At 47.0% G+C, this 25,119-nt stretch overlaps 2 protein-coding genes across 5 annotated transcripts in view; one reads left to right on the top strand and one right to left on the bottom strand.

Moving 5' to 3' along the window:
* The first annotated feature begins 43 nt into the window (after window positions 1-43).
* Window positions 44-1,712, top strand: C8H16orf86 (chromosome 8 C16orf86 homolog). 2 transcript variants are annotated; one of them, XM_019756055.3, is made up of 4 exons: window positions 44-176; window positions 400-629; window positions 967-1,199; window positions 1,303-1,712. In XM_019756055.3, exons 1-4 carry the CDS (start codon window positions 72-74, stop codon window positions 1,710-1,712), a joined length of 978 nt encoding a protein of 325 aa, XP_019611614.2. In that variant the 5' UTR covers window positions 44-71. The 2 variants fall into 2 exon arrangements, with proteins under 2 accessions (XP_019611614.2, XP_088656438.1); XM_088800312.1 differs by having other exon boundaries at window positions 44-235; window positions 399-629; window positions 982-1,199.
* A 4,376-nt stretch (window positions 1,713-6,088) lies between these two features.
* GFOD2 (Gfo/Idh/MocA-like oxidoreductase domain containing 2) overlaps window positions 6,089-25,119 on the bottom strand; it is a 36,503-nt gene continuing 17,472 nt past the window's right edge. Inside the window, exons 2-3 of one of the 3 annotated variants that reach the window (XM_019755989.3) lie at window positions 16,526-16,816; window positions 6,089-7,670 (exon numbers count right to left, since the gene is read on the bottom strand). In XM_019755989.3, the coding sequence (XP_019611548.1) occupies window positions 6,772-7,614 (843 nt within the window). In that variant the 5' untranslated portion in view covers window positions 7,615-7,670; window positions 16,526-16,816 and the 3' untranslated portion in view covers window positions 6,089-6,771. Of the gene's footprint in view, window positions 7,671-16,470; window positions 16,817-25,119 lie in introns of all 3 variants that reach the window. The other 2 variants (XM_019755979.3, XM_074314714.2) reach the window with 2 other exon arrangements.

Here is a 25,119-nt window from a genome sequence, read left to right as displayed (position 1 = left end):
CTGTCCGGCCCCTCGGGGCCCGTCCACCCCTTCCCATCAGCAGCCGTCGAGGATGCGCTGACTGCACAGCTATGGCCTCGGCAGGGGCCGAGAGGCGACCAGAGGCCCAAAAGGGGACGACCGAGGGGCCCGCACAGCTTGCGGAGGCGCCCGGTGGCGGTGCTCAGACCTCTGAGGTGACCTACAGGCTGTCTAGCCTTCAAACTCTTGGTCGCGGCGCTCTAGGAGGCCGAACTCTGTGCATCGACCCCCTAACGGCCAAGACAGGCTCCATAGGCGGGCAGGGGCAGGGGCTGGTGCCCTTTATTCACGTTTGGTGTCTAATGTCGGGTGTCTAATGACTGATCCCTGTATCTTTTGCTTGGCCATGGTGACCAGTTACCTATGTGTCACCTCTAGTGTCCAGTGATGGAAAACCAGTGCTTGGCGCCAGTCCATGAGGCAAGTGGGACCCTCGGTGAAGACAAATGTCCAACAGGACCAGTCGCAGAGCCAGAGCTCCAGGAGGAACCATTCAAGCTGGAGGAAGAGAGGCTCAAGCCAGAGGTGGAGGCACTAGAGGAGAGAAGCCCCAGGCCTACGGCCTCCATTGTGAAGTCCAGTCATAGTCTGAAGAGGAAGCCAGTCAAGTGAGGGGTCTTTCAGAGGGAAGAAGTTGCAGGGCTGAGGGGGGTTGCGGGACTCACACCCCAGTAGGACTCCTAAATCCTGCAGTCCTGCAGTGTGCATCTTTATTCTCTGCCACCACCATCACTCCTCACTCCTTCTGTCCCTCGAGTCCTGGTGTAGGGGGCATTCAGAGTCTCAAGACCTTGCAGGGGTCTGCGCTCCTCAGCCCTGGTCCAGGCTGGGGCCTCACTGACCAGGAAAGGGACACAAATCTGGGTCCAGGGTGTGGGGAGGCAGGGCTATTCCGCAGGCTCAGGACTCAGGAGCCAAGGCTGGAATGGAGGCAGCCTCCTCAAGCCTCCTGTCCCCCAGCCTCCCAGGGCCTAGCCACCAAGCCCATCCTAGGGCTGAAGCTGAGCTGCCCCAGGGGCTGCCGCAGCAGAGGGAGGACCCGGAGGGTGGCCGAAGTGAGCCCTCACCGACTGCCAAACAGCACAAAAAAGCCAAGAAGCGCAAGAGTCCGGGGGCCTCAGTGCTCCCAGCTGTGGCCAGCATAGTATCTGCACCCTCAGAGACCTTGGGGCTAGAGCGTGAGTGGCAGTCCCTGGGCCTTCCTTTTTTCCCCTGCCTGCTGGACTCCTGACATGGCACAGCTTGGCACTCCAGCCCCTGTTCTGCCCTGGATCCTTGCAGGAAAGGTCCAGCGCCTACGGCCTCTGTACCAGTATATCAACTATTGCAATCCTGAGCTGAACCAGGCAGGGGAGGAGGACAGGAAGGCTGAAGCCAAGGTGGAACCTGAGTGGGAGCTGACCCCAGTCCCCGAGGAGGCAGGTGTGGAGCAACTGCCAGCCTTGCTGCCTGTGGCAGGTGAGCTTGGCTCAGGCCTCACTGTGCCCTGCCCCAATATGTTCGTGCCCCCTACCCATGCTATGGTTCCCCTGGGGGAGGAGGCTGGAGAGGAGCCTAGGAGTTTGCCCAGCTTGGGGGTTAGCAGCCGCCTCAAGGCTGAGGTGGATAAGTCAACTCAGGTGGACATCGACAAGATGCTAAGTGTCTGTGCAGCCCCACTTGTACCCCCCCTTTCTCCTCAGTACAAGTGACTGTCCTACCCCACTGGTGGCTCCCCTCCTAAGCCTGAACCAGAGCAGCAGCCTATGGGCTCAAGCCCTCGGAGGGAGGGGGGAATACAGCCCCTGCCCTACTTGGCACCTTGGACTTGCTGAAAATAAATGTTTTTCCTTTTCTCAGACTTTGACTCCCTAAATAAGGTGTCTGAAGAGGGACAGGCTGGGAAGAGGGGTGGAGGATTCCCCAATGCAGGGTTTGAAACTTGACAGGTCATTTGGATCGCCTAGGAACTCGATAAAAATGTAGATTCCTGGGTACTGCCTCAGACCTAACTGAATCAATCTGTGGGGGTAGGGACTTGTCCTGTGCATTTCAAGTCTTCGATGAACCTGAAGTTCGGACAGGATAATGGTGGGGATGGAGAGGGAGGTGATGAGGAACGTGGGCAAAGAAAGGAAAGGAACTGGCAGGTCATGGGAAGCCGGTGCATGGCCTTGCTGTCTGCCGGGGAAGGGTCTGCATTCGGTCGGCCCTTCAGGGTGCCAACACTTGGGATTCTCCCCTCTGAGGTGGCAGAGTTCATTCGCCTGCCCAAGAGTGGAAGCTTTGGGCTGCTTTCCACTTATTGTTAGATCACAGCTGGACCACACTTTGCCCCCAGAGTGGCCCCTGGTGCCTATTTCCTGGCAGGCAGAGAGTGGTGGTGGTGGAGAATGGTCTCCCTGGAGCCCTGAGGCCAAGCCACCAGATGACTGCTGCTTCTCACCCTGAGGGGTCTCTGGAAGAGGTGGCCAGTGCCGGCCATTTGGAAACCCTAATACCCTGCTGCCTCCTCGTCCTACTGCATGGCCCTCAGACACCTTAAAAACAGAATTTCAAATTAAACGAGTAATTCCTCCTCCCCGCAACCTGCTTTTCCTCCTGTATCTCACCTGCACAATCATTCAAGCCAAAATCCTGGTGTCACCCCAGACCCCATCCTGTTCTTTGCTTGTTGACTCCTACAAGCTAATCAAGCATCAAGGCCGGTGACCCTGCTACACACACATCCAAACCCCTGATGGTGTTGCTCCCCGTCTAGTACCCTCTCATCTTACCCCAGCTGCTTGTAACTTTTCAGTGGTTTCCTATCATTCCCTGACCAGCCACACCTTTTCTTACCTTCAGTCTCTGCGCTTGGGGCTTCCCCTGTCTAAAATGCCTTTATTCCCTCACCCCTCCACTTGGCTAGTGCGCATGGACCCGTGAAGATTCAGGACACCTTGCTTCCTGCGGAGCTGGGCAACTCCCAGTGTTGCCCTGCGTTAAAGTAGCCACATACTACTGTCCTTGTGGGTCACAGCTGTCTTCAGGATGAGACTGAACTCCCCAAGGGTCCGTGTCATTGCATCACATCCACCTAGCAGAGGACCCCCATAAAAAGCATAAAAAGATAAGGAGACCAGGTGGGGACCTGAGGAAGCTACAGAGGGATAGGTCAGGATCTGAAAAGCGGAGGCCATCCAACGTCCAGAGCCATGTGTGGTACCTGGAATAATGGCCTGGCAAGGTCATTGGAAGAGAGAAAATGGGTATCAGCACGGGATGCTCCCTCCTTTAGGGGTCGCTTGGATGCTCACCGGCGCCTTGGCAAGGCCACAGGGCAAGCTGTGTGTTCTGGACATATTTCTTCTTCCTGTTGACACTTTTCCCTGGTTAGTGATTTGACCACCCCAGGAAATACTGTCCACAGAGACCATGCAGACTGAATATTGTCCACAGGGATGAGCATGGATTCTCAGGGATTTTTCAGAGGTAGAGGGTCCTTCAAGATAACTGAGCTTGACCTCCTCTCTTTATGGCTGAGGAAGCAAGGGCCTGGAGAGAAGTGGCCTTGCATGAGGCCACACCCTGGGTGCCAGGGAGGCCCCGCCCCTTCCTGAGCCCTGCAGATCTGTGGACCTGGGGGGGGGGGGGGGGGCCCTGGTGAAGACCTGACCCAAAAAGGCCGAGCGTCTGCTTTCTCTGTGTGGTCTCCAGGGCTAGAGGTGTGGACCAGGCCAGCACTGATAAGGAAGCTCTGTCCCTACCTTCCCCAGGTGACGTAGGAAACACTCAGTAACTATAGAAGAACAAGGCTACATTTCCTGACAGAAAGGAACAAGTCACCGCTACTGCTCCTAGACACTCACTCTAAGGGAAAAATGCCGAAGCAGCATGGTGCAGAGACATGTGCCATGGAAGAGCTGAGGAGCAAGACTGTGGAACCACAGGTGGCGGAGGTGACTTGTCACTATGTCTAGGGAAGCAGTGAAGAGGCAGCCCTCTAGCTGACTCCTGAAGGAGAGCTGGGTGGTCGTCCAGGCAGAGGATATGCCAGGGACGAAGCCTTGCTAGTGTGGAAGATGGCAGCTCCATGCAGGAGGACCACTTAGCATGGCGGAAGCAGGCCATCAGGAGACCAGGTTGGGTGAATCTGGGAGTGATGGGGGAGGGGTGTAAGTAAGGAGAGACCTTGGCCTGACATTTTGGAGACGTCGCTTGGGCAGCAGTGTGCAGGACAGAGTGAGAAAGGGAGACTGGGGACAAGGAGGTGAGGAGACTGCTGCTATTGTCTGGATATGAGGCCTAGATTTGGAAAAGGGTTTCCAAAATAAGCAACAGGTATTTTGGAAGTTCTCTTCTGGTTGATATAATACAGAAGAAAAGTTAACTGCATTTTCTCTGGCTTGGAAAAACTTTATTTACTTTGACCCAAGGAAGATCCTGAGATTTGGGAAATCAGGTCCTGGGAGGTGATGCTGTCTTCCTCCAGGAGAGGGCGCTGCAGGACAAACCTGGAACCAGTTGTAGGCTCAGTCACCCCTGGGGTTCAAAACCCTGCTGGCTTCCTTGGTTACAAGCATCTGGACCCAAGAGATATATGATGGTAACAATGGCTGACAGATGGCTGTGGACCTGGACTCTGGGGTGTGCCAACAGAGGGCCATGGGTCCTAATAGCTCTGTACTAAGCCTACTGCAGGCTGCCCCAGGACTTTGGGGCAGTAAACAAGTGGTTCGCTGCAGAGCCCTATAAAACCTAAGTATGCCACTGTGGGTCAGCAACATGGCCCTTTCTTCAGTAGGAGCATGAGTCAGGCAGAATGGATGGATGTGCTTTCTTGGTCGGTTCCCAAATCTAGGAGGGATCTCAACATCCTTGGAACACATAAGGACTGACCTGGAGCTGAACTGATGGTCCCCAAGAGGAAGGAAACAGCCTCTTCAACTCTACCAGAGCCCTGCCTGGTGGGGTTCTCTCTGCAGTCCACCTCCTAGTTCAGGACAGGCTGAAATTCCTGTTGCAGGGAGGAGGCAGTAACCTGGAAGAGGGACAAGGCTTGGGCATTCAGAATCTGAGGAGCCACAAGTGCTGGCCAGAATAGTTCAGGGTTAGGCTGCATAGTCAGATGACCAGGTTCCTGACTCCATCACTTATAACTTAGAGGAGGCAAGTAACTTTGTTCCTCTCTACCTCAGTTTTCTGATCTGACTAATGGGAATATTAGTACCTCATAGAGTGGTTTGGATAGTAAATGATATGCATGAAGTGTCTACCTCAGGGGGCCCAGCATGCAAAAAGCACACTTCAACACTAGCCATTGTTATTTTATCTCACAAAGACAAGGTACAAAACCAGGACAACACTGGGAAACAGGCCTTGTGACTTCTACAAAGGGTGCCAAGAGGAAGACGGAGCCTTCCCTGAGCCTTTCTCTTTGTGGCAAGGAGCCCAGGGCAGGGCAGGGAGGGAAGGTTAGAGAAGGGAAGTTTGGACCACGCTTAATCTTGGCAGGCTGGCAGAGGAAACAAAGGGGTGCATGTGTCCTTCCTCCCCACCCCACCTCTGATTGACATGGTTAAAAGGCTATCCCTGTGTAGAACACATGCATGGCTAGTGACTGGCTGGCTGGGCCAGGCAGTGTTCAGCCACACACACTCTAAGGGGCAGTGTGTGGAGCTTTCCTCCTCAAATTCATTTTGTCCAGCCTCTCTGGGACCATTCCTCATCTCCCCTCTCCCAGGGCTCCCTTGGAGCCAACTTCATGGTTTTAAGAACAGAACCCCTCCTGACCTTCAGTTCAGGGAGGCCTCAAACTCTCCCATTACCTCCCTGAAATGGCAGCGCAACAGGTCCCCCTTAGGAAATCTTGAGTCCTTTTCTTTGGAGGGCTCCTGGCATTCAGGGACGAGGGAATAAGCTGGGAGATGGGGGCGAACAGTGACAGGAGCCTACGTGGCCCCCTAGACAGTGATGGATCTGAAGGTCAAAGTTGCTGTGGAGCCAGACACAAGGAAACAGGAAAATATCAACAATCTACAGCAATAACCAAGCCTTTCATTATTAAAAAAACCTAACCTACCAAACAGTCAATAACCACATGCTGTAGTGTTAGACTTTCTGATTTATTAACATTTATCAGATGTTCCAGAGCTCTCCCGTGTCTCTTCTGCCAAATCAGGGGACCTCTGCCCTAGGTCAACAGCTCTTGAGAACTCACCTAATGAAGAACCCCTCCTCCCTGCCAGGGATTGGAGAGCCTGGAGGCTGGAAGGGCCTGATCACATGGGGATGGGTGGCAGGTGTGGATCCCTGAGCGGATGACTTGGTGTCCTCACCATTCCTGAGATGCCCTAAGCCCAGGAAGGACACGGAAACAAGGCTTTGTGTCATTTCTCCTCAGGCCTGAGCAATCAGCCAAGCTGGCTCCATGCTCTGCTTTCTCACCCAGTTAGGACCACAAATAGACCGAAGAAGCCCCCAAATCAAGCTTTTGCTGGCCCTACTCACCAGCATTAACTACAGAGACTTGGAGGCAGCCCTGCCCCGCGCACACTGTGCTAGGCCTCTTGGCCATGGCAACAGGAACGTCACCGCCCTGCGAGTCTGAAGAGTAAACGAGTGCTAGAGGAACTGTTTTCCCGGGGCCACCTTGGCCTTCACCTGGACCCTGCCCAAGTTGACTTGTTAAATGAAAGACACTGTCTGTGCTCTAGCCAAGCCCTCCCATCATGGCTCCTGGTCCCTCCCTGGCCCCTTTGCCCCGTGACAGGAAGCCCACGTGCAGGCTCACAAGTTATTCCGCTGAAGTGCCTCGCACAGGTTCTGGTTGGCATCAGGTTCCTCTGTCAGCACCTCCACAGACTCCCACTCCCCGGATCGGCTCGACCTTTTGATGGCGTCCACCACGCTCTGCATGTACAGCCCATCCTCGAATGAGGCGGCCATGGATACAGGGGTGTGGTCCCATGTGCGACGGTCCCCCTGCCCCTGGAAGGACTGGCGCAGGGCCTGCACCATGTACACCATGCCCTTGAGGTAGAGCAGTGGCACGTCCTGGGGCCCCTGCTCGGGCAGCCCTGCACCCACAGCCAGCGAGTCCCTTAGTAGCAACTCCTCTTGTGTGGCAGAGTTCTTCTGCCCATAGAGGTCAGCTCCCCGGGCAACAAGGCGTCCCGCAGAGCCAACCACCATGACCTCGTGCACAAAGGCGCCTGGCATGTTGAAATTGAGTGTCACTGTGCTGCACACCCCCCCACCCATGAGCATCTGGAAGAAACAGAAGTCGTCGCTGGTGACGTGCCGAATACCACGGATGGCCGCATTCTGCCTCACAAAGGTCTTGAGGAGCCCATGGACCTTCTCGGCTCTCCGGCCAGTCAGGTGGGTCAGCAGGTCCACGATGTAGGTGCCCATGGTGTGCAGGCCCCCGCCGCCCATGAGCTCGTCGCAGATCCAGCCGTAGTTGGGGCTGAGCAGGCTGCCCGAGTAGATGCGGGCATCGCAGACCATCACCGCGCCCACATAGTGCTCAGCAATCAGCTGCTTCATGCGCACGAAGGCAGGCAAGAAGCGCAGCACGTTCCCCACCAGACTCATCAGCTGTGGGTAGTAGCGTGAGGCAGTCACCATGCGGAAGGCATCCACTGAGGTTGCTGCCTTCTCACAAACCACATTCTTCCCGATACCTGAAGATAAACACGAAAGGAAACCTCAGAGTTCCAAGGGGTTTACAATGGGGAAAAGACTTATTTCTTGAAGACAGATGGACTCAGGAACGTCTCCCATGAGACGAGATGGTGGCCTGGGACGAGGAATGATGACTGGGCTTGGATGACTGAGACTGGAGAGAGTTATGGGCTGGAGAAAGAGGAGTAAGTTCTTGAGGGAAAAATAAAAGGAGTAGATGCAGAAGGCACAGGAGTGGGAAGTATAGGTGGTGCTTTGGTAATTTTGTGTGTCAACTTGGCTAGGCTATAGTGCCCATCAAATATCAGTCTAAACATTACTGGGAAGGTATTTTTTACATGTGATTGACATTTAAGCAGACTTTGAGTAGAGTAGGTTACCCCATATGTGGGTGGGCCTCACCTAATTAGTTGAAGGGCCTAAGAAAAAAGACTGAGTTTCCCTGAAGAGGAAAGAATTCTGCCTCCAGACTCAAGTCTGTAACATCAACTCTTGTTGGGATTTCCATACTGTTGTTCTGCCCTGAAGATTCCAGATTTGTCAGCTCCTACAATCTTATGAGCCAATTCCTTAAAATAAATCTCTCTCTCTCTCTCTCTCTCTCTCTCTCATACAAGTGGGCTGGAGAGGTAGACATGCTTCTTGGACATGCCTATGTACTTTTTTTTTGTGTAATACATTTTATTGGGGAATATTGGGGAACAGTGTGCTTCTCCAGGGCCCATCAGTTCCAAGTCGCTGTCCTTCAATCTAGTTGTGGAGGGTGCAGCTCAGCTCCAAGTCTGGTTGCGTTTTCAATCTTTAGTTGCAGGGGGCGCAGCCCACCATCCCATGCGGGAATTGAATGGGCAACCCTGTTGTTCAGAGCTTGTGCCCTAACCACCTGAGCCATCCGGCCGCCCACCCATGCACTTTTATGCATTTATTAGATCGCCAGCTTGGGGCAAGAGAATCTATACTCCAGAAGATGGGCTTTGCACTCTCAGGTGTAACCGCAGAAAGAGCTCTAAGATTCCCTGCAGATTGCTCTCTGGAAACACTGGTCCAGTAAGTTAGTGTAGTCAAAAGGCCAGAAAATGCTTAGCTCTAAGAGGAGGGGAAAGGAGTGAAAACATCCTTCCTGCCCTCACACTTGTTCTGAGTGCACTGCAGCTAGAATGTACTCAGAGAGCAAAACAAAGCTAGGTAAAACCTGAAGAGAGAGCTCGAGGACTGAGCAGCTTCTTTCCGTGTGAGGAAACAGAAAGGATCAACATTCTTCCATATTTTAAGATGAAAGTCCATGAGGGCATGAACAGTCATAAGATACCAATACCTAGTACTCTGTGAACCTGGGGTCGTTCAAGTAGAAGGAAGTCTGATGCCAATACCTTTCAATAATAAAAACATTACAATGCCCAAGAAGTGGTATGGACAACACATACACAGGAATGAGGGCAAGCTGGGGAAGAGTGAAGACAACCAGTTATTCCATTATTCATTCTACAGAATATTGTCCCAGGTGGGTGACTCAAACCCCACTATCCCAATTCTCCCAAGAAGTCATAGGCTTCTTGAGGGAACAAGCTCAAGGTCTGGTGGGAACACAGAGCAATTCCCCACTGCAGATGGTAGGATCAGGAAAGACTTCACGGGGAGTAACACTGGGGTTATTTTAAAGGGAACAGATGTTCCAGGAAGTATAAAGGGGAGTGGGGGAAGGTATCCAGACAAAGGGAAATGCATGTGCAAAGGCACTGAGGTAGGAAAAGGCCAAGAGCTGGGATTCCTAAAGACCTGGGCGCACACCAGGAAACCGGCTGGAGGAGTTACACAGTGCCTAATAACAATGCAGGAAACCACTCACAAAGACATTCAAGGTGGAAGGGCAAGTTTGGGGATGAAATCCAAAACTGAGCTCTTGATTCTCCCCTCCCCAACTCTTCCCCATCTCAGTCAATGGCAACTCCATTCTCCCAGTTTCTCAAGCCAAAATCACTGCAGTCATTTCTTACATCCCACTCTCAATGAGTAAATTCTGTTGGCTCAGCCTTCAATCTATGTCCAGAATCTAACCAGTTCTCACTACCACCACTGCGATCTTACTCATCCAAGTCACCACTGTTTTTTGCCTGGATTACGCATATTTTAATGGTAACTTAACTGGTCTCCATCAATTTCTTCTCAACACAGCAGCCAAGGTAATTCAGTTGAAACTTAAGATGGATCAGATCATATCTCTGGTCTGCATAAAATCCTGATAGCCTCTCATCTCATTTAGAACAAAAAGCCAAAGTCCTTACAGTGGCCAACCCACAAGGCCATACGTGGTCTGTTCACCCCTTCAAATTTTCCTTTTTGATCTCTTTGCCTCCTATGGTCCCTCCCCTGCTCATTCTGCTCCGGCCACTGAATGGAAGATGGGGACTGACGTGCACAAAGGGCTGGTGGACAGGGAGAGGCAATGATCATTAAACAGAGGACAGGCAGGGCAAGGCCTTGTCAGTGTGGTTAGGTCACAGCATCTTAGGACGGACTACTCTGTATGTTTTTTCTTCTGGTTGAAGACAATCTTGAACAATGTGCACATTTAGGCTTCTACTCCAAGGCCATCCAGGCTCCACTCTCACCCTCCACGGGCACTTCATGGATGGAGGAGCAGCCACCAAGCCTGCATGCATATCTAAGGGCAACCAGGTCAAGACTGTGCCTTCTCTGGGTCTGTGTATCTCCAATAACCCCGGTGTTCATTGCCTTGGTCCCTTGAATGTTTTCTGAGTGTTTTCAGATGGGGCAATGATTGGGACACAGATCATTTGTGGTGGCCACTGCAGGGTGCCGCTTCCTGACTCTATTCATAAAGGCTCAGGAGGGGAACCCATCTGGCCACTTTGCAGCAGAAACAATGGTAATCATAGGCAATAAACCTTGCAATAAAAAATAAGAAAACTTTATACAAATGACGGCTGTCCCACACGGACAGCTGTACCCCCAGAAAGAGCCATTTATTGGTGCTGAACTTGAGCTTTGGGGTCAGACATTTCCGTTGAAATCCTGGTTCTTTCACTTCACTGCTGAATGACCCAGGGCATTTCTAAACCTCTCTGGGCTTTGGTTTACTACACTACCAAATGGAAGTCTATCTACCTCGCAGAGTAGAAGAGAAGACTAAGTCAAACGAGGTGCATATATAAAATGGCCGGCCCAGCACAGTTCTGCCAGTGGTACATTTCACTACCACCTCCATGGGAGAGACCCAGCAGATGTCCTAAATACGGAAAAAAGGGCCCACTGTGACTTAGATTTTAAGACTCACATAGAAGCTACATTTTCTAGGTCAATAATTTCGACGTTCAGTATTTTGAAAATTTGATTTTTAAAAAAGAAATTTAAAAACTCAATATGAACCTATATGAGTTTTCCTGTTATATGTACTGTTTATCAGGCTCAGCCCTTTGGAAGCTCACATCCTGAAACAGGAGATAATTTGGTGTCTTTGGCTAATCCTTCCAAGCTCCCCTTACTTCCTATCCCCCTCTCCTGCCACCCTGATCCTCAAGAGCCCCACAGAGCATGTGCCATTTGCACATATGGGATTCTCAGGCATGAACTCCCAGCATTACGAGTACCAATTGCTGTAGCTTCCTCCGGTGGAATATATGGAGATCAGTAGCCTATGACATAATTCAATCTCTTCCCTTGAAAAAACTCTTGAATCTCCCACTCTTCTCTAAATAATAACAAAAAATACAACAGGTGCATGGCTAGCCAAGTGTCACATGTCCAGGGAGCCAAGGCAAGGGGAGAGATCCTTGCACTGGGGCCTGGCAGGAGGGGGCCCTGCAGGGAGTGTAGCCTGGTTGCTATCACCATCTGCTCTTGGAAGGTCTCCAATGCTTCCCCACACTTGTGGGATTTTAGGATTAGGGACAGGAGAATCACAGTATTGGGTGAGAATGTGGGCATTTGGCTGCAGAACATACATGGCTGACCAGGAAAGTAATGAGGAACTTAGGTTCTTAGATACAAACACCCCATCTGAGAGCTGCAGTTCTGGCCAAACCAAAGGCTTCCTGCTGTAACTACTCACTGCAGGGAGTGGGGTGGACACTGCAGTGTGGGCTGGGAGGAAGAGGACTTTTGTGGCTGCTGGGAGTTAGTTGGTGATAAAACTAGGTTTAGCAATCTCCAATTCATGCCAGGATAAGTCAGGGAAGGAGGAGAGACCTCCCTTCTTGAGCCCAAACAATAAGAGAGCTTTTGAACTTAGGACCCAGCATCGCTATCAGTGTGGGAGCAAAAGGCCATATTGAGTTAAACAGGCTCCGGCCAGGCCAGCTACTCGGGGTCTTTACCTTTAGGAAGACTTGTGTTGCCTTAAAAGACATGTTTATTTAAGTTTATCTAGCTTTCCTGCTAGGAAGTCAAAGGAGAGATTAGAGAAGCTGAAAACTGCTTTTTGTCTCCAGGGAATGGGGAAAGCATGGATGCTGAGTGCTTACCAGCTCAGATCTTCTGTGGGGTAAACAAGCTTCAAGCTGCAAGCCTCGCTCCAGCTCATACTCCCCAGACTACTTAGGTGTGAAGTGCCCTTGAGCACCAGAGGCCCAGACAAGCTGCCTCTTTGTTCCACAGGTTCACAGCTCTGGGACCACGACACCCGTTTCCCTATCTAGGTTTCCCTATCTAGAGGCATGAGACTGGATAAATCATTTCAAACAGCAGGGTAGAGAAGCAGCCCAAGAAAAGCACCACTTTTGTGTTTTACGAAACTCAGGGAATATATACCTATTTAAACAAAAAGGATTCTGCTACTAGAAAAATAAGTTTGAAAGTATCAGACTGAGTCCCTCTTGCTCACAGTCCCCTTTCCTGGGTCACAGGCCCATGTTGGCTCCCTGGATCACACCAGCAGACTAGGCTTGCATGGGTAGAATTTGTGAATGCCTACATTCATCCAGTATGCCAGGCCCTGTGCCAAGCGCTGGGGATATAACATGGGGCATGATCTCTACCTTCAGACAACTTACATTTAGTGGGAGAGATAGCCATAAATCAAATTATTGTATAAATACATGCAGAACCGCACCTGTGATAAATGCAATGCAGATGATATAAATGGTAATATGAGAGGATACAGCAGAGGCCTGACCTGGACGGGGGTCAGGGAAGGCATCCCAAGGGACTGGAGTTCTTGGGATTAAATTATCTGGGTCAGGCTGCTTAAGGAATGATCTCTTGTTATCTCAAGAGCCCACGGGAAAAGGGTTGGCAAACTCAGTGTTTTTCTAACGAAGCACATAAGTGCCAAGAAATGGGCAGAAAAACTTACCTTCTCGTGACAGATTTAAGAAAACATTCAACTGTGGCAAGGATGTTAGGGCACTTTGTACATTAAAATACATATTTTTCTGAACGACTTCTGAGCTGAGAAATAAAAGATATTAGGATTCCTCCCTCTCCTTTCAGGAATTAATGGGAAATCTTTAAGGATGAAGAAAATGAAGGGGGGAAAAAAGAAAGTCAAACAAAGGCTGAAAATAAGATGTCACAGAAAGAGTTGTGATATGAAAAGCATACCTTTGGAGGATAAGTCCGAGAATTAATTTTAGGAAAAACTAATAAAAATGAGGACAAGAAATAATCTTTATGGCCTCAAAAGTGAAGTAAAAATATAATGATCCAACAAGTGGAGGAAAGCGCAATTTTGCCTATAGCATTACGGACTCAGTGAGAAGCAACCTTAATGTTCCTGGGCCTCGGTTTCTGTAACTGAAAATGAAGACACTGGATTAGATCAGTGACTCTCCATCTTAGTGTACATCAGAATTACCTGGAAGGCTTGTTCAAACACAGATGGTTACGTAGGTCTTACCCCGAGATTTAAAAGGTCTGGGAGGGGGCCTAAGAATCTGGATTTATGACAAGTTCCCAGGTGATGCTGATGCTGTTGGTTCAGGGACCACATTCTTAAGCACCACTCGTCTAGACACAGCCCCAGCAGGCTCGACATTCCTCTGATTTTATGCCCGTGAATGCTAGAAGAAAATACAGTTTTATGACTGATACGAAAAGTTTTAGAAGCACCGTCTATGCCATATCCATCCTTATAGCTGCAAATATGTCTCAGTGCTTTAGGACTCACAATACTCCTCCTTCTCAGTGTCCACAACTTCAATAACGCTTAGCACAGCACGATGCCAGAGGGGGCCCTTAACTAACTAGAGGCCATAGATGACAGATAAATTTTTCACAGGTTCAAGATCTGGAAGAGCTGATCTAGAATTAGAGTACTTCAACAACTACTGCCCTAATTGTGTTTTTGTTTTTTTTCCCCAGCTCTAAAAAAACTGAGGATCTGAAGCTTATATCCTTAATAAAAAACAAAGGGCACAGCCCCAATAACAGGAAAAAACAACTATGTGGGAAAAACGTAGAAAAATATACCCTCTGATATAATTGTACACTTGAAACCTATATAATTTTACTAGCCCATGTCATCCCAATAAATTTAATAAAAATTAAAAAAAGGAAAAAATATACTTTCATGCATATATAGATTCATACATGGGAATACATAGTTAGGTGGAATGGCAGAGAGGTCTTTTGGGATACTGACTCAGGACTTTCAAATACCTTGTACAGGAAAGCCTGGCTTTCCCGTGTAATGTTACACCAGTGTCTTTCTTGGTCAGGACTTAGAGGCAGTCATATATCATGCTGGAAAGGCTAAATAATATCCATAGTTCACCCCCATTTCACAGGGGCCCAGAGAAGTTCAGAAATAGGACCAGAAGTGCGGTCTGATGTCAAGGTCAGTTTGGTGTTCTGCATACAGCAATTCATACACTTACACCCAGTTCTCTGGGAAAACTGGAGTTCTCATGGCTTCTCCCATATATGTTAAAGTCAAGTCAGAATTCTCACTAAAAAAAAAGGAAAGTACACAGGGAGAGAACTTCACGGTCACGAGTCTCAGTGACTCCTTTGGGGCCTGAACGGGCAGTGCCTAATGATGGCAGGTCTAGCTGACATGGGCTCTCCTAGCTCCACCAACTCCTGGGATCATATGCTTCCAAGGACCCTCATTCACATCCTCCTCCTCCTGACAACAGAGATGTGGAGAGAAGGCTGATGGCCCTGCTTCACCAAAGGCTGTGACATGGGCTCTCAGAAGCCTCTGCCTATCCCTGTCCATATTAAATGGCCCGAAGTCCAGCATCTTCCCATACCAGGAACCTGAAAACAGCAGACTTGCAACCAAATAATCCTGGGGATTCCTCTTCCTACACAGCCTAGAAATGGTTTTTGTGAGGACCCTAAATTTCAGGAAGATTGAAAGCCTCTAGAACTCTGCTTCTGGACATACCTCGCCTCACCAACATGGATTCATGTCACAAGGGATGGCAAAAAGCCAAGTGACCATGGTAGCTTGATTCCCCTTGAACCACCCCTCTGTTAAAGTGTTGGCTTAGGTCTACCTCTAGACCCACTCTGGGAGCCCTTATCTGCCCTCCCAGGAATCTAGGGCCAATGAACAGCTCCAGTGTCACACATCCTCAGAGCTCTCTGGAAAAGACAAACCACCTTAATTTTTGCCCCAAACTTACATGCCCAAATCAACAACCAACCAGACTCATGTTCTGGCTCACTTCAATGAAAACTTATTTTTCCTAACCCATTGGGCCAGAGCTGACAGACACCCTCTTTCCCTGAGAACAAGGAAGGCACAAAGAGCAGAGCTGTGAACCCTCTATCATGGTAGTGGCTTGGAGGCCTGGTGGTCACCCTCACAGCATACCAGATCCTGGGCCCAGAAACCTCCAACTGCATCGGGGGGTACTCAGGTCCTATCAACTTACATGAAACAATTATTCTGTAAATCAATTATATGCTACCTGAATTGTTACTTAAGTCTTTTCTCATTACCTTATAAATGTGTGTTTATTTCTAGGCTCTTCAGTTGGACTGTGAAATCTGAAGACAGGGAGAGCTGTGATCCAACACTGCTTTGACTGTCCAGAATAACATTAGCACACAGGTGGCATTACAAAAACAAATTGCTGGATGAGTGTTTACTGGTTTGCTTTCCTATTAAATTAGATTCCGGTTTATGTAAGACAAAGAGAAGAATTTGTCTACATTTGATAAGAAAGAGAAGCCTAACAGGAACTGTAGGAAAACAGCTCAGCAAGCTAGCCCAGCCAGGAGCCGGAGGCCGCTAAGCCGACTGCTTCCCGAGGGAACAGAGATGTGAGCAGGCTGTCCCGTGGATCCTGCCAGGGAAGCCCAGCGCTGTCAGAGAGTCTTCCTGCCCTCTGGCATACAAGATCTCCAAGTCTGGCAGGAAGGGTGTGTACTCAAACTAGTGCAGGCCTGACAAAACATGGGAAATGGTAGCCTTGCTACACACCCTCCTCTCCTTTCTGTGGTGATGCATGCCACAGAAATGAAAGAACAAACGTATCAGTCACGACCAGTTTCCCAGTGCCCAGGTCTTTGAACGCTGACTCCACAGTAGCCAACACTTCACATTGCCTGAAATGTAATAATCTCTAGCCCCTATGACAGGCCAATTCTTAAGGCATTTGCTTAATTTTTGCTTGGGGATTTATGAGTACTTACAGGAGTCACTGGACATCTTCCCCAGTCACTGGAGCATTTCCTCTCACAGCTGTAAGACTCCCCAACCTGCGCTCCCCCAGGACTGCCCCAGGGGTGAGTGCTGTCCCAGAGTAATAATACGTGCACACTCAAGCCCAAGAAGGACCACCCAGAGGGAGACACAACCTGCCCTTGCTATGGCCTGACCATCCATACCTAGAGCCTTCACAGATATTTGCCGGGTGAGTGGAGGGGGAATATTGATGCACACCAGATCCACGTCTTGATGCAGCAAGACGTCATCGGTCCGGCTGGTGTAGAAGGTGATGTTCATCTCCTCAGCAAGTTGTTTCGCCTCCTCCTCAGTCTTCCCCCAGAGGGCCTCCACGGTGAACCCTTCTGCCCTCAGCAGTGGGACCAGAACGCGGGCAGAGCTGCCGGTCCCAAACACACCTACTCCTGGGAGCATCTTCATGCCAGCTTCTCTGTTCACCAACTCATCTCCTCACAAGAGCCTCCAGCATGAATACGACCATCCCACAGTCCTGGTCAAACATGGCTCCTGGAACAGCAAGCAGCACACTGGCTATTAGTGGAGGGCACACTCAGTTGAGGCTACTTTCTGGCTTACTCGGAAGCAACAAGTTCTCTGCCACAAAAGTACAAATGAAATACTGCTCCGAAATGAAAAGCTGCAGAAGCTTCTCCCACGGAGACTTAAGGATATTAGCAATATCCATCTCCCAGGAGGAAAAATGAAAAACGAATAAAGCTGGGTTCAAATCTCTGTTGTCACTTGATTTTCTGTGTGACTCTGGTTAACCCATTCAACCTTCACTGCCTTAACTGTAAAAGTTCATGATTCTATGACACATTACGGAAAGAAAAAGAAGAGCAGGAAACAAAAAACCAGTAAAAGATGAAAGAGAACTGCGTAGGTGCCATACAGATTATAATTTAAAAGTTTATGGTAGCCAGTGTAGGAAACTGCTCACTAGAAACAAAAAAGACTAAATTTTTTCAACCACCAAATTGGCAAAACAAAAACAAGTTATGTTTAAAATGGTACTTTTTTGTATAAAGATATTCACGCCAACATTGACTATGGTCGTGAAAAACTGGGAAACAATCTAGGTGTTCAATAAAAGTAATGGGTTTGATAAATAACTGCAGAGCCACTGAAAACCACGAGGTAGAAGGCCCTCGCTGACCTGAAAGACATCACTATATGTTCACTGGAAAGGGGGAAAACAAAACAATATGTGAAGCATGACATCAATTTTGTTTGAAAAAGCATGAAACACACATATACTTATGAGAACATACAAGGGTATCTATAATATACCTACAAATATATTCCACACATAGCAGAAGGCTCTTCACCTGAATACACCTGAGTTTCATACAGATTACTCAGGTTGAAGGGGGTTATAGATTTTTGGTTTTTAAACTTTGCCAAATTTTCTACAATGAATGTCTTTTTTTTTTAAGAAAATCTATATATCTTGAATATATCTTGAATAAAATCTATATATCTTTGATATATCTTGGATATCTTTGGTGAAATGTATTTATTTCAAAGATAAAGCTTTTTATTTTTATTTTTTTTTATTGGGGAATATTGGGGAACAGTGTGTTTCTCCAGGGCCCATCAGCTCCAAGTCGTTGTCCTTTAATCTAGTTGTGGAGGGCACAGCTCCGCTCCAAGTCCGTCGCCATTCTCAATCTTTAGTTGCAAGGGGCGCAGCCTACCATCCCATGTGGGAACTGAACCAGCAACCTTGTGAGAGCTCACGCTCTAACCAACTGAGCCATCAGGCCACTCAGAGGCAGCTCGTTGTCTTCAATCTAGTTGTGGAGGGCGCAGCTCACTGGCCCATGTGGGAATCAAACCGAAAACCCTGTGGTTCAGAGCTTGTGCTCTAACCAACTGAGCCAACCGGCTGCCCGTCTTATTTTTTACTTCTGATAACAAAGGTTATAAAAGTGAAATAAAGAACAAAGCCAAACAAAAGTCTGCTTGGAAACCAAGATGAGATTTAGGTGTGCTCAGGGTATCAGGTTTCCCTATATGGCACCCTCCACCCTAGCTAAACCAGTAGTACCCACTCTGGCTGTGTATTAAGGTCGCTGGTGACCCCAGTCCCACTGAATTAAACTATGGGGATGAGGCTGTCACCATCATTTTTTTGGTGGTAAAATATACGTGAAACTTACCGTCTTAATCCAGAAGTGGAACTGCTGGATCATATGGTAATTCTATTTTTAATTTTTTGAGGAACTGCCGTATTTTCCACAGGGTCTATACAATTTTAAATAATATGTATTTTAAACGCTTTACAGTCCTGTTGTTTACTTGATTATCTTTAAAACAATCTGACTACTTATGATCTCGGTCACTGCAAATCCAATTTTAAAAAAGTTTTACTCAAATGTGTGATTTTGCTGTTCTATTTTTATCCACATAACATTACTTCACTTGCATCTCCTCACAGATGAGTCAATATACGAGGTCAGACAATTAAGTTCGCGAACTCATCATAGAAAGAGTGCTACATACCTCATTGCTGAATATCACTAGGGTCACCTTCGAAATACTCCCCTTGGGAAGCTATGCACCAACCCCAGTGCCTACTCCACCCTTCAAAGTAATTTTGGAACTCTTTTTCTGGAATGGCCATCAGAGCTGTCATCGTATTACCCTTGATATCCTGAATGTCATAAAAATGTCTTCCTTTCAATATTTCCTTTATCTTTGCGTAAAGAAAGAAGTCACTGGGGGCCAGATCTGGTGAGTAGGGAGGGTGTTCCAATTCAGTTATTTGTTTAGAGGCTAAAAACTCCCTCAGAGACAGTGCCGTGTGAGCTGGTGCATTGTTGTGATGCAAGAGCCATGAATTGTTGGTGAAAAGTTCAAGTTGTTTTCGTCTAACTTTTTCACGCAGCCTTTTCAGCACTTCTAAATAGTAAACTTGGCTGTTTGTCCAGTTGGTACAAATTCATAATGAATAATCCCTCTGATACCAGAAAAGATGAGCAACATCATTGCAACAAGTTCACGAACTTAATTGTCACACCTCGTAGCTATGTGCAGAGCCACTTTCAAGGGTTATTTCCAAGAGATGAGTTTCAAAACACATAGATAATGCTCTGTGAAATTATTAGCTATAAACCAGTTGGGGGGGAACAGTTACTCAAAATTACAACAATGGCTTCAGAGTAATTGATGATGGGTGTGTTTTTCTTCCTGAGCAATTAAATCTCCGAAAAACTTGTACATGAATGTTCATAGGAGAATTATACATAATATTCAAAAAGTAGAAACAGCCCAAATGTCCATCAACTGATTAATGGATAAACAAAATGTGGTATATCGATACAATGTAGTATCATTCAGCCACAAAAAGTAATGGAAGCACCCAATACAAGCTACAACATGGATGAACCTTGAAAATATTATGTCAAGTGAAAGAAGCCAGCACAGAAGGCCATATATTGTGATTCAATTTATACAAAATGTTCAGAATAGGCAAGTCCATGGAGACAGTAAATTAGTGGCAGGTGATGGGAGAGAGAAGAATTGGGAGATATAGGGGTCCAACTTTATTCTTTTGCATGTGGTTATTCAGTAATTTCAGCACTGTTTGTTAAAGAAACTATTCTTTCCCCCAGAATGACCTCGGCCCCTTTGCTGAAAGTCAGTTAACCATAAACATATAGGTTTATTTTTGGACTCTCAATTTTACTCCATTGATCTATGTTTACTCTCATGCCAGTACCACCCTACCACCCTTACTTTAGCTTCACAGTAAGTTCTGAAATTGTAAGTGTGAATCTTCCAACTTTGTTATTTTTCAATATTCTTTTGGCTTTTCTGGGTCCCTTTGCATTCTCCTGTGAATTTTAGGATCTGGGATTTTGATAGAGATGGCTTTGAATCTGTAGATCAATTTGGGGAACACTGTCATCTTAACAATATTAAGCTTTCTGATCCATGAACATAGGATGTCTTTCCATTTATTTACGTCTTAATTTCTTTCATCAATGTGTTGGAGCTTTCAGAGTATAAGTTATACACTTGTTTTGTTAAAATTATAGTCTAAGTATTTTATTTTGTTTGATGCTATTGCAAATAGGAAATTTTTTCTTAATTTCATTTCCAGATCCAGCATCTCTTTTGCTTTTACTGTAGCTACAAGTGTACTATGCAAAGTACATGTCTATGTGAGGGGTTGGTTTGCCAGCATAGTCCTCTACAGTGTCCTGTACAGCTAGATCCTACCTGAAAGACACCTGTGCTTTTGTGAAATAAGCATGACTTGGGCTGCCTCTAACTCCAGACCCCTGTCAGCTTCCTGCCTCCTCTCTCTCTGGGGCTGTGGAGCTTGCTTGCCTCCTGCACTTTATCATTGGGTTTTATCATAACCATCTTTCTTTCTTTCTGGTGGTGAATAATGTCTGTGGCCTCTCAGCCACCCCTTTCCTCTTTACTGATAATGCTCATGCCCTTACAGGCTTCCTTTCTAATTAAGAAACAGGTCAGTCACATAGTATCTTCTATAATTTTCATGTCCTGGACTCCCTTCAGCTATTTTGGTCACTTTCTGCATTTATAGGTTCTTTTTGGTTACTTACAGGTCATGGATATGCTGAGAACTGAAGAGCATCAAATTTGTTGCTTTGGTTAGAACATATCTGTATATGCTCTAGATAAGTAAGATTCTGCTTACATTTTGTGGGTCATTAATTACCAACAGCTATAAAGGGCAGGGGAATGAGACACAGCCACAAGCAAGGATGTCCACATCCTCTAAATTCATGGCCAGGGAGCACTTCCTCTTCTCTAGCATCTCATTCCTTCATGCTCTAGTGAATTTGGGTGTATGTTTGCATTACTGGCTTAAACAACAAAATGGATTAGAAGAAATTTTAATAACCTGTCTTTTACTGACACTGACTCAAAGAGCAGCTTCATCAACACCTATAAAGGGGGTATCAGCTGCCCTCTGAGGATGCCAGATGGCATGAAGCTAGGCAGACTTGATGACTAGGTATTTCCTGCTCACGCAGGCAGAGCTGGTTTTCCTCATTTATTTCAGTGACTACTATTTCTCACCCCTAACATTCCCTACTGCATGGCCCTAATATTTTTGTACACACCTCTCACATGCCTCCAAAGATCTCCATACACCCAGGCCTAGCTCACATGTCTTCCAATCACATGCTGGTCAATAATAAAGTACCTTGACAGGACTTACTACACACCCTTTGACAAAGCTACCAATTATGGGGAAGGCAGCAGAGGTTAGAGGCATGGAATCTGCAGCCAGCCTAGCGTGGGCTCAAATCCACCACTTACTAGCCAGATATGTCAGGTATGTTTCTTAATCATTCTGTGCCTCTCTATCTTGATTTGTAAAATAGGGGAGTTAAGAATTAAAAGTGTTAATAATTTGTAAAGTATTTATAACAGGGTCTGGGCCCCAGTAAGTCACTACATAGGTCTTCTAAAAAAAGATTATCGGGCCGGCCCGGTGGCTCAGGCGGTTAGAGCTCCATGCTCCTAACTCCGAAGGCTGCCAGTTCGATTCCCACATGGTCCAGTGGGCTCTCAACCACAAGGTTGCCAGTTCAATTCCTCGAGTCCCGTAAGGGATGGTGGGCAGCGCCCCCTGCAACTAAGGTTGAACACGGCACCTTGAGCTGAGCTGCCTCCCAGATGGCTTAGTTGGTTGGAGCGCATCGTCTCAACCACAAGGTTGCCAGTTCGACTCTCGCAAGGGATGGTGGGCTGTGCCCCCTGCAACTAGAAAACGGCAACTGGACCTGGAGCTGAGCTGCGTCCTCCACAACTAAGACTGAAAGGACAACTTGACTTGGAAAAAAGGCCTAGAAGTACACACTATTCCCCGATAAAGTCCTGTTCCCCTTCACCCCCCCCAAAAAAAAGTTTAAAAAAAAAGAAAAAAAGATTATGTATGACTGACTCAGATATCTCCTCTTCAAAAGCTGTATAGGAATATGAAGATAATATTCAGAGCTAATGTACAGTGAGTGCAATAGGCCAGGCAGTGTTTAATGTAATATACAGTACATCTCTTTAAATCTGTATAACCCTGTGGTACAGATGAGAAAACAGAAGCTCCGTAAGGCTAGGTAACTTTTCCAGGGTTCCACAGCTGACTGTGTGCATGAAAAGGGGTTCTACCGAAAGTAACCCCACAGGGTGATCTGATCATAACGTCCTAACTGGGCAGGTTATGGTGGGTAGTCAGGCCCCACGCATATTAACTTATTTTGCAAAAGATTTATCTTTACCTTAAGCAAGCGCCCTATTTTATCTATGCATCTAGGTTAACACACCTTTAAAACACTTCTTTTTCAAAGTAACCACCTTCACCTCCCCCCCTGCCAAATTCCAAATACATAAAAGAGCTGCAAACTGCCATTCTCCAAAACATTTTTCTAGTCTGTTAAGAACTCGTTTCCAGGTGTATCCTGTTTGGCTCAAATAAATTTTTATAAAAATTCTCTATAGGTCTGGGCATTCTTACCTCGACAGCTGTGTATGACAGACCTGCAACAACGAGCTGTGAAACCTTGGGCAGGTAAGTTAGTTTTCTGAATCTTTGTAAAAACAGAGGCTTGTACGAAGGTCGGACAATGAAGTTCGCAAACTCATCCTAGAAAAAGTGCTGCGTACCTCACTGATGAATATCATTATGGCCACCTTCGAAGTGCTCCCCTTGGGAAGCAATGCACTGACGCCAGCACCTAGTTCACCCTTCAAAGCAATTTTGGAACTCTTTTTCTGGCGTGGCAATCAGAACTGTCATCATATTACCCTTGATGTCCTGAATGTCATCAAAATGTCTTCCTTTCCATATTTCCTTTATCTTCAGGTAAAGAAAGAAGTTATTGGGGGCCAGATCAGGTGAGTAGGGGAGGGTGTTCCAATACAGTTATTTGTTTACTGGCTACAAACTCCCTCACAGACAGGGCTGTGTGAGCTGGTGCATTGTTATGATGCAAGAGCCATGAATTGTTGGCGAAAAGTTCAGGTCGTCTCACTTTATCATGCAGCCTTTTCAGCACTTCCAAATAGTAAACTTGGTTAACTGTTTGTCCAGTTGGTACAAATTCATAATGAATAATCCCTCTGATATCAAGAAAGGTTAGCAACATCATTACAACAAGTTTGTGAACTTAATTGTCAGACTTCCTGTGTGTGGAACAACTCTTCTCTCATTCTTAATGATGAGTTTGAGCCGGAGGAGTTCATTCTGCTGTTTGGCTTGGCAACAGCTGGCTTCAGCTCCACCACACAAACCAGTACTGTTATGCTCATACATCAATCCTTTATTGGGGGCCTAACAGGGAGGTTTGGGAGATAAAAAGATGAAAAGACATAGTCCTAATTTGGGGAGCAAGAGGTCAGAAGAAAGGGAGTAGGAGCCAGAGCTGGTTCCTAATCGAAGGAGCGTGGACTTTGACAGATGGGTGTACTCTGGACTCTTGCTCTGCCCCTCAATCCTCTCTCTGCCGGGCTCTGTCTGCTCAGGAGTCAGAAGGCCAGTCTCTAAGGGCTAAATCACCCGGGCTCCAGGCCCTCTGGCTACCATTTGGATCCAGTCCATGGGAAGCACCAGGAAGAGATCAAAGAGCAGGAAGAAAAGTCAAGGTATTTATTCTCTGTCTCCCGACCAGGATGCAGTTCTGACAGGGGATGTGTTCCTTGACCAAGGTCACCATCACAGCATCCCTCCCTTCCCCCGTTGCACCTGGGGTGGTAACACAACCAGCTGTAGCCACTCCCTGGGTGATCCACCAGCACCATTCCTCTTGGGTTTCCTTTACAGCTCACAGCACTGTAAATAATCCCTTCATTAAAGGTTTTTCAATTACCCTTTCAATGTGCTGGTTGTTTCCTGCCTGGACTTTAATATGAGAGCCACTGTATTTTTTTTTATTTGATGTAGGTGGAATAGAGTTTAGAAGACACTAAACAGAGAACCAGTCAGGATATTAAGTACCATGCTTCCCCGAAAATAAGACCTAACTGCAAAATAAGCCCTAGCATGATTTTTCAGGAGGACATTCCCTGAATATAAGCCTTAATGCATCTTTTGGAGCAAAAATTAATATCAGACCCGGTCTTATTTCTGGGGAAACATGGTAAGAGATAAAGAGAGTTTGTTGGAGGGAATGAAACAGAGCAGACAGCTATCAATAGGACTTGGGATTATGAGGGGAGAGGGAAGAACCAAAAATGACACTGAACCTATAGACCAACATCCCTCACCAACATAGGCACATAATCCTCCAACAAAATACTAGCAAACTAAATAAAGCAATGTGTTCAAAGGACATGACTAAGAGGTTTTAATCCCAGGAATGTAAGGCTAGTTCAACATTCTAAAATCAATTACTATAATTCACCATATCAAGTCATTAGATTAGTTATTAGGTTGAATTAAAAATGCAAATTAAAACTTATTTATTATAACTACACACCTATTAGAACGTCAAAAATTCAGAAATTTAGAAAATCTGATGATCAAATACTGGCAAGGATATAAAGCAACTGCTCATTGTTGGTGAAAATGAAAAATAGTGCAGCCACTTTGGAAAACAGTTTGTCATCTTATAAAGTTAAATATACACTTATCATATAACCTAGCAGTCCCACTTCTAGGTATTTACCAAGAGAAATGAAAATTTATGTTCACACAGAAACCTCCATGTAAATGTCTACTTTCTAACATCTAATGTTTGCTTTACTCATAATTGTGAAAACTTGGAACCAACACAAATGTCCTTCAACTGGTGAATGGATAAACAGTAGTGTATCAACGGCAATGGAAT

Source organism: Rhinolophus sinicus, chromosome 8, assembly GCF_057876585.1.
Source record: "Rhinolophus sinicus isolate RSI-liver-muscle chromosome 8, RSI-T2T, whole genome shotgun sequence".
Taxonomy (NCBI): Eukaryota; Metazoa; Chordata; class Mammalia; order Chiroptera; family Rhinolophidae; genus Rhinolophus; species Rhinolophus sinicus.
Note: the sequence above shows the minus strand (reverse complement) of the source record. Positions and strands in the feature narration are given on the sequence as shown.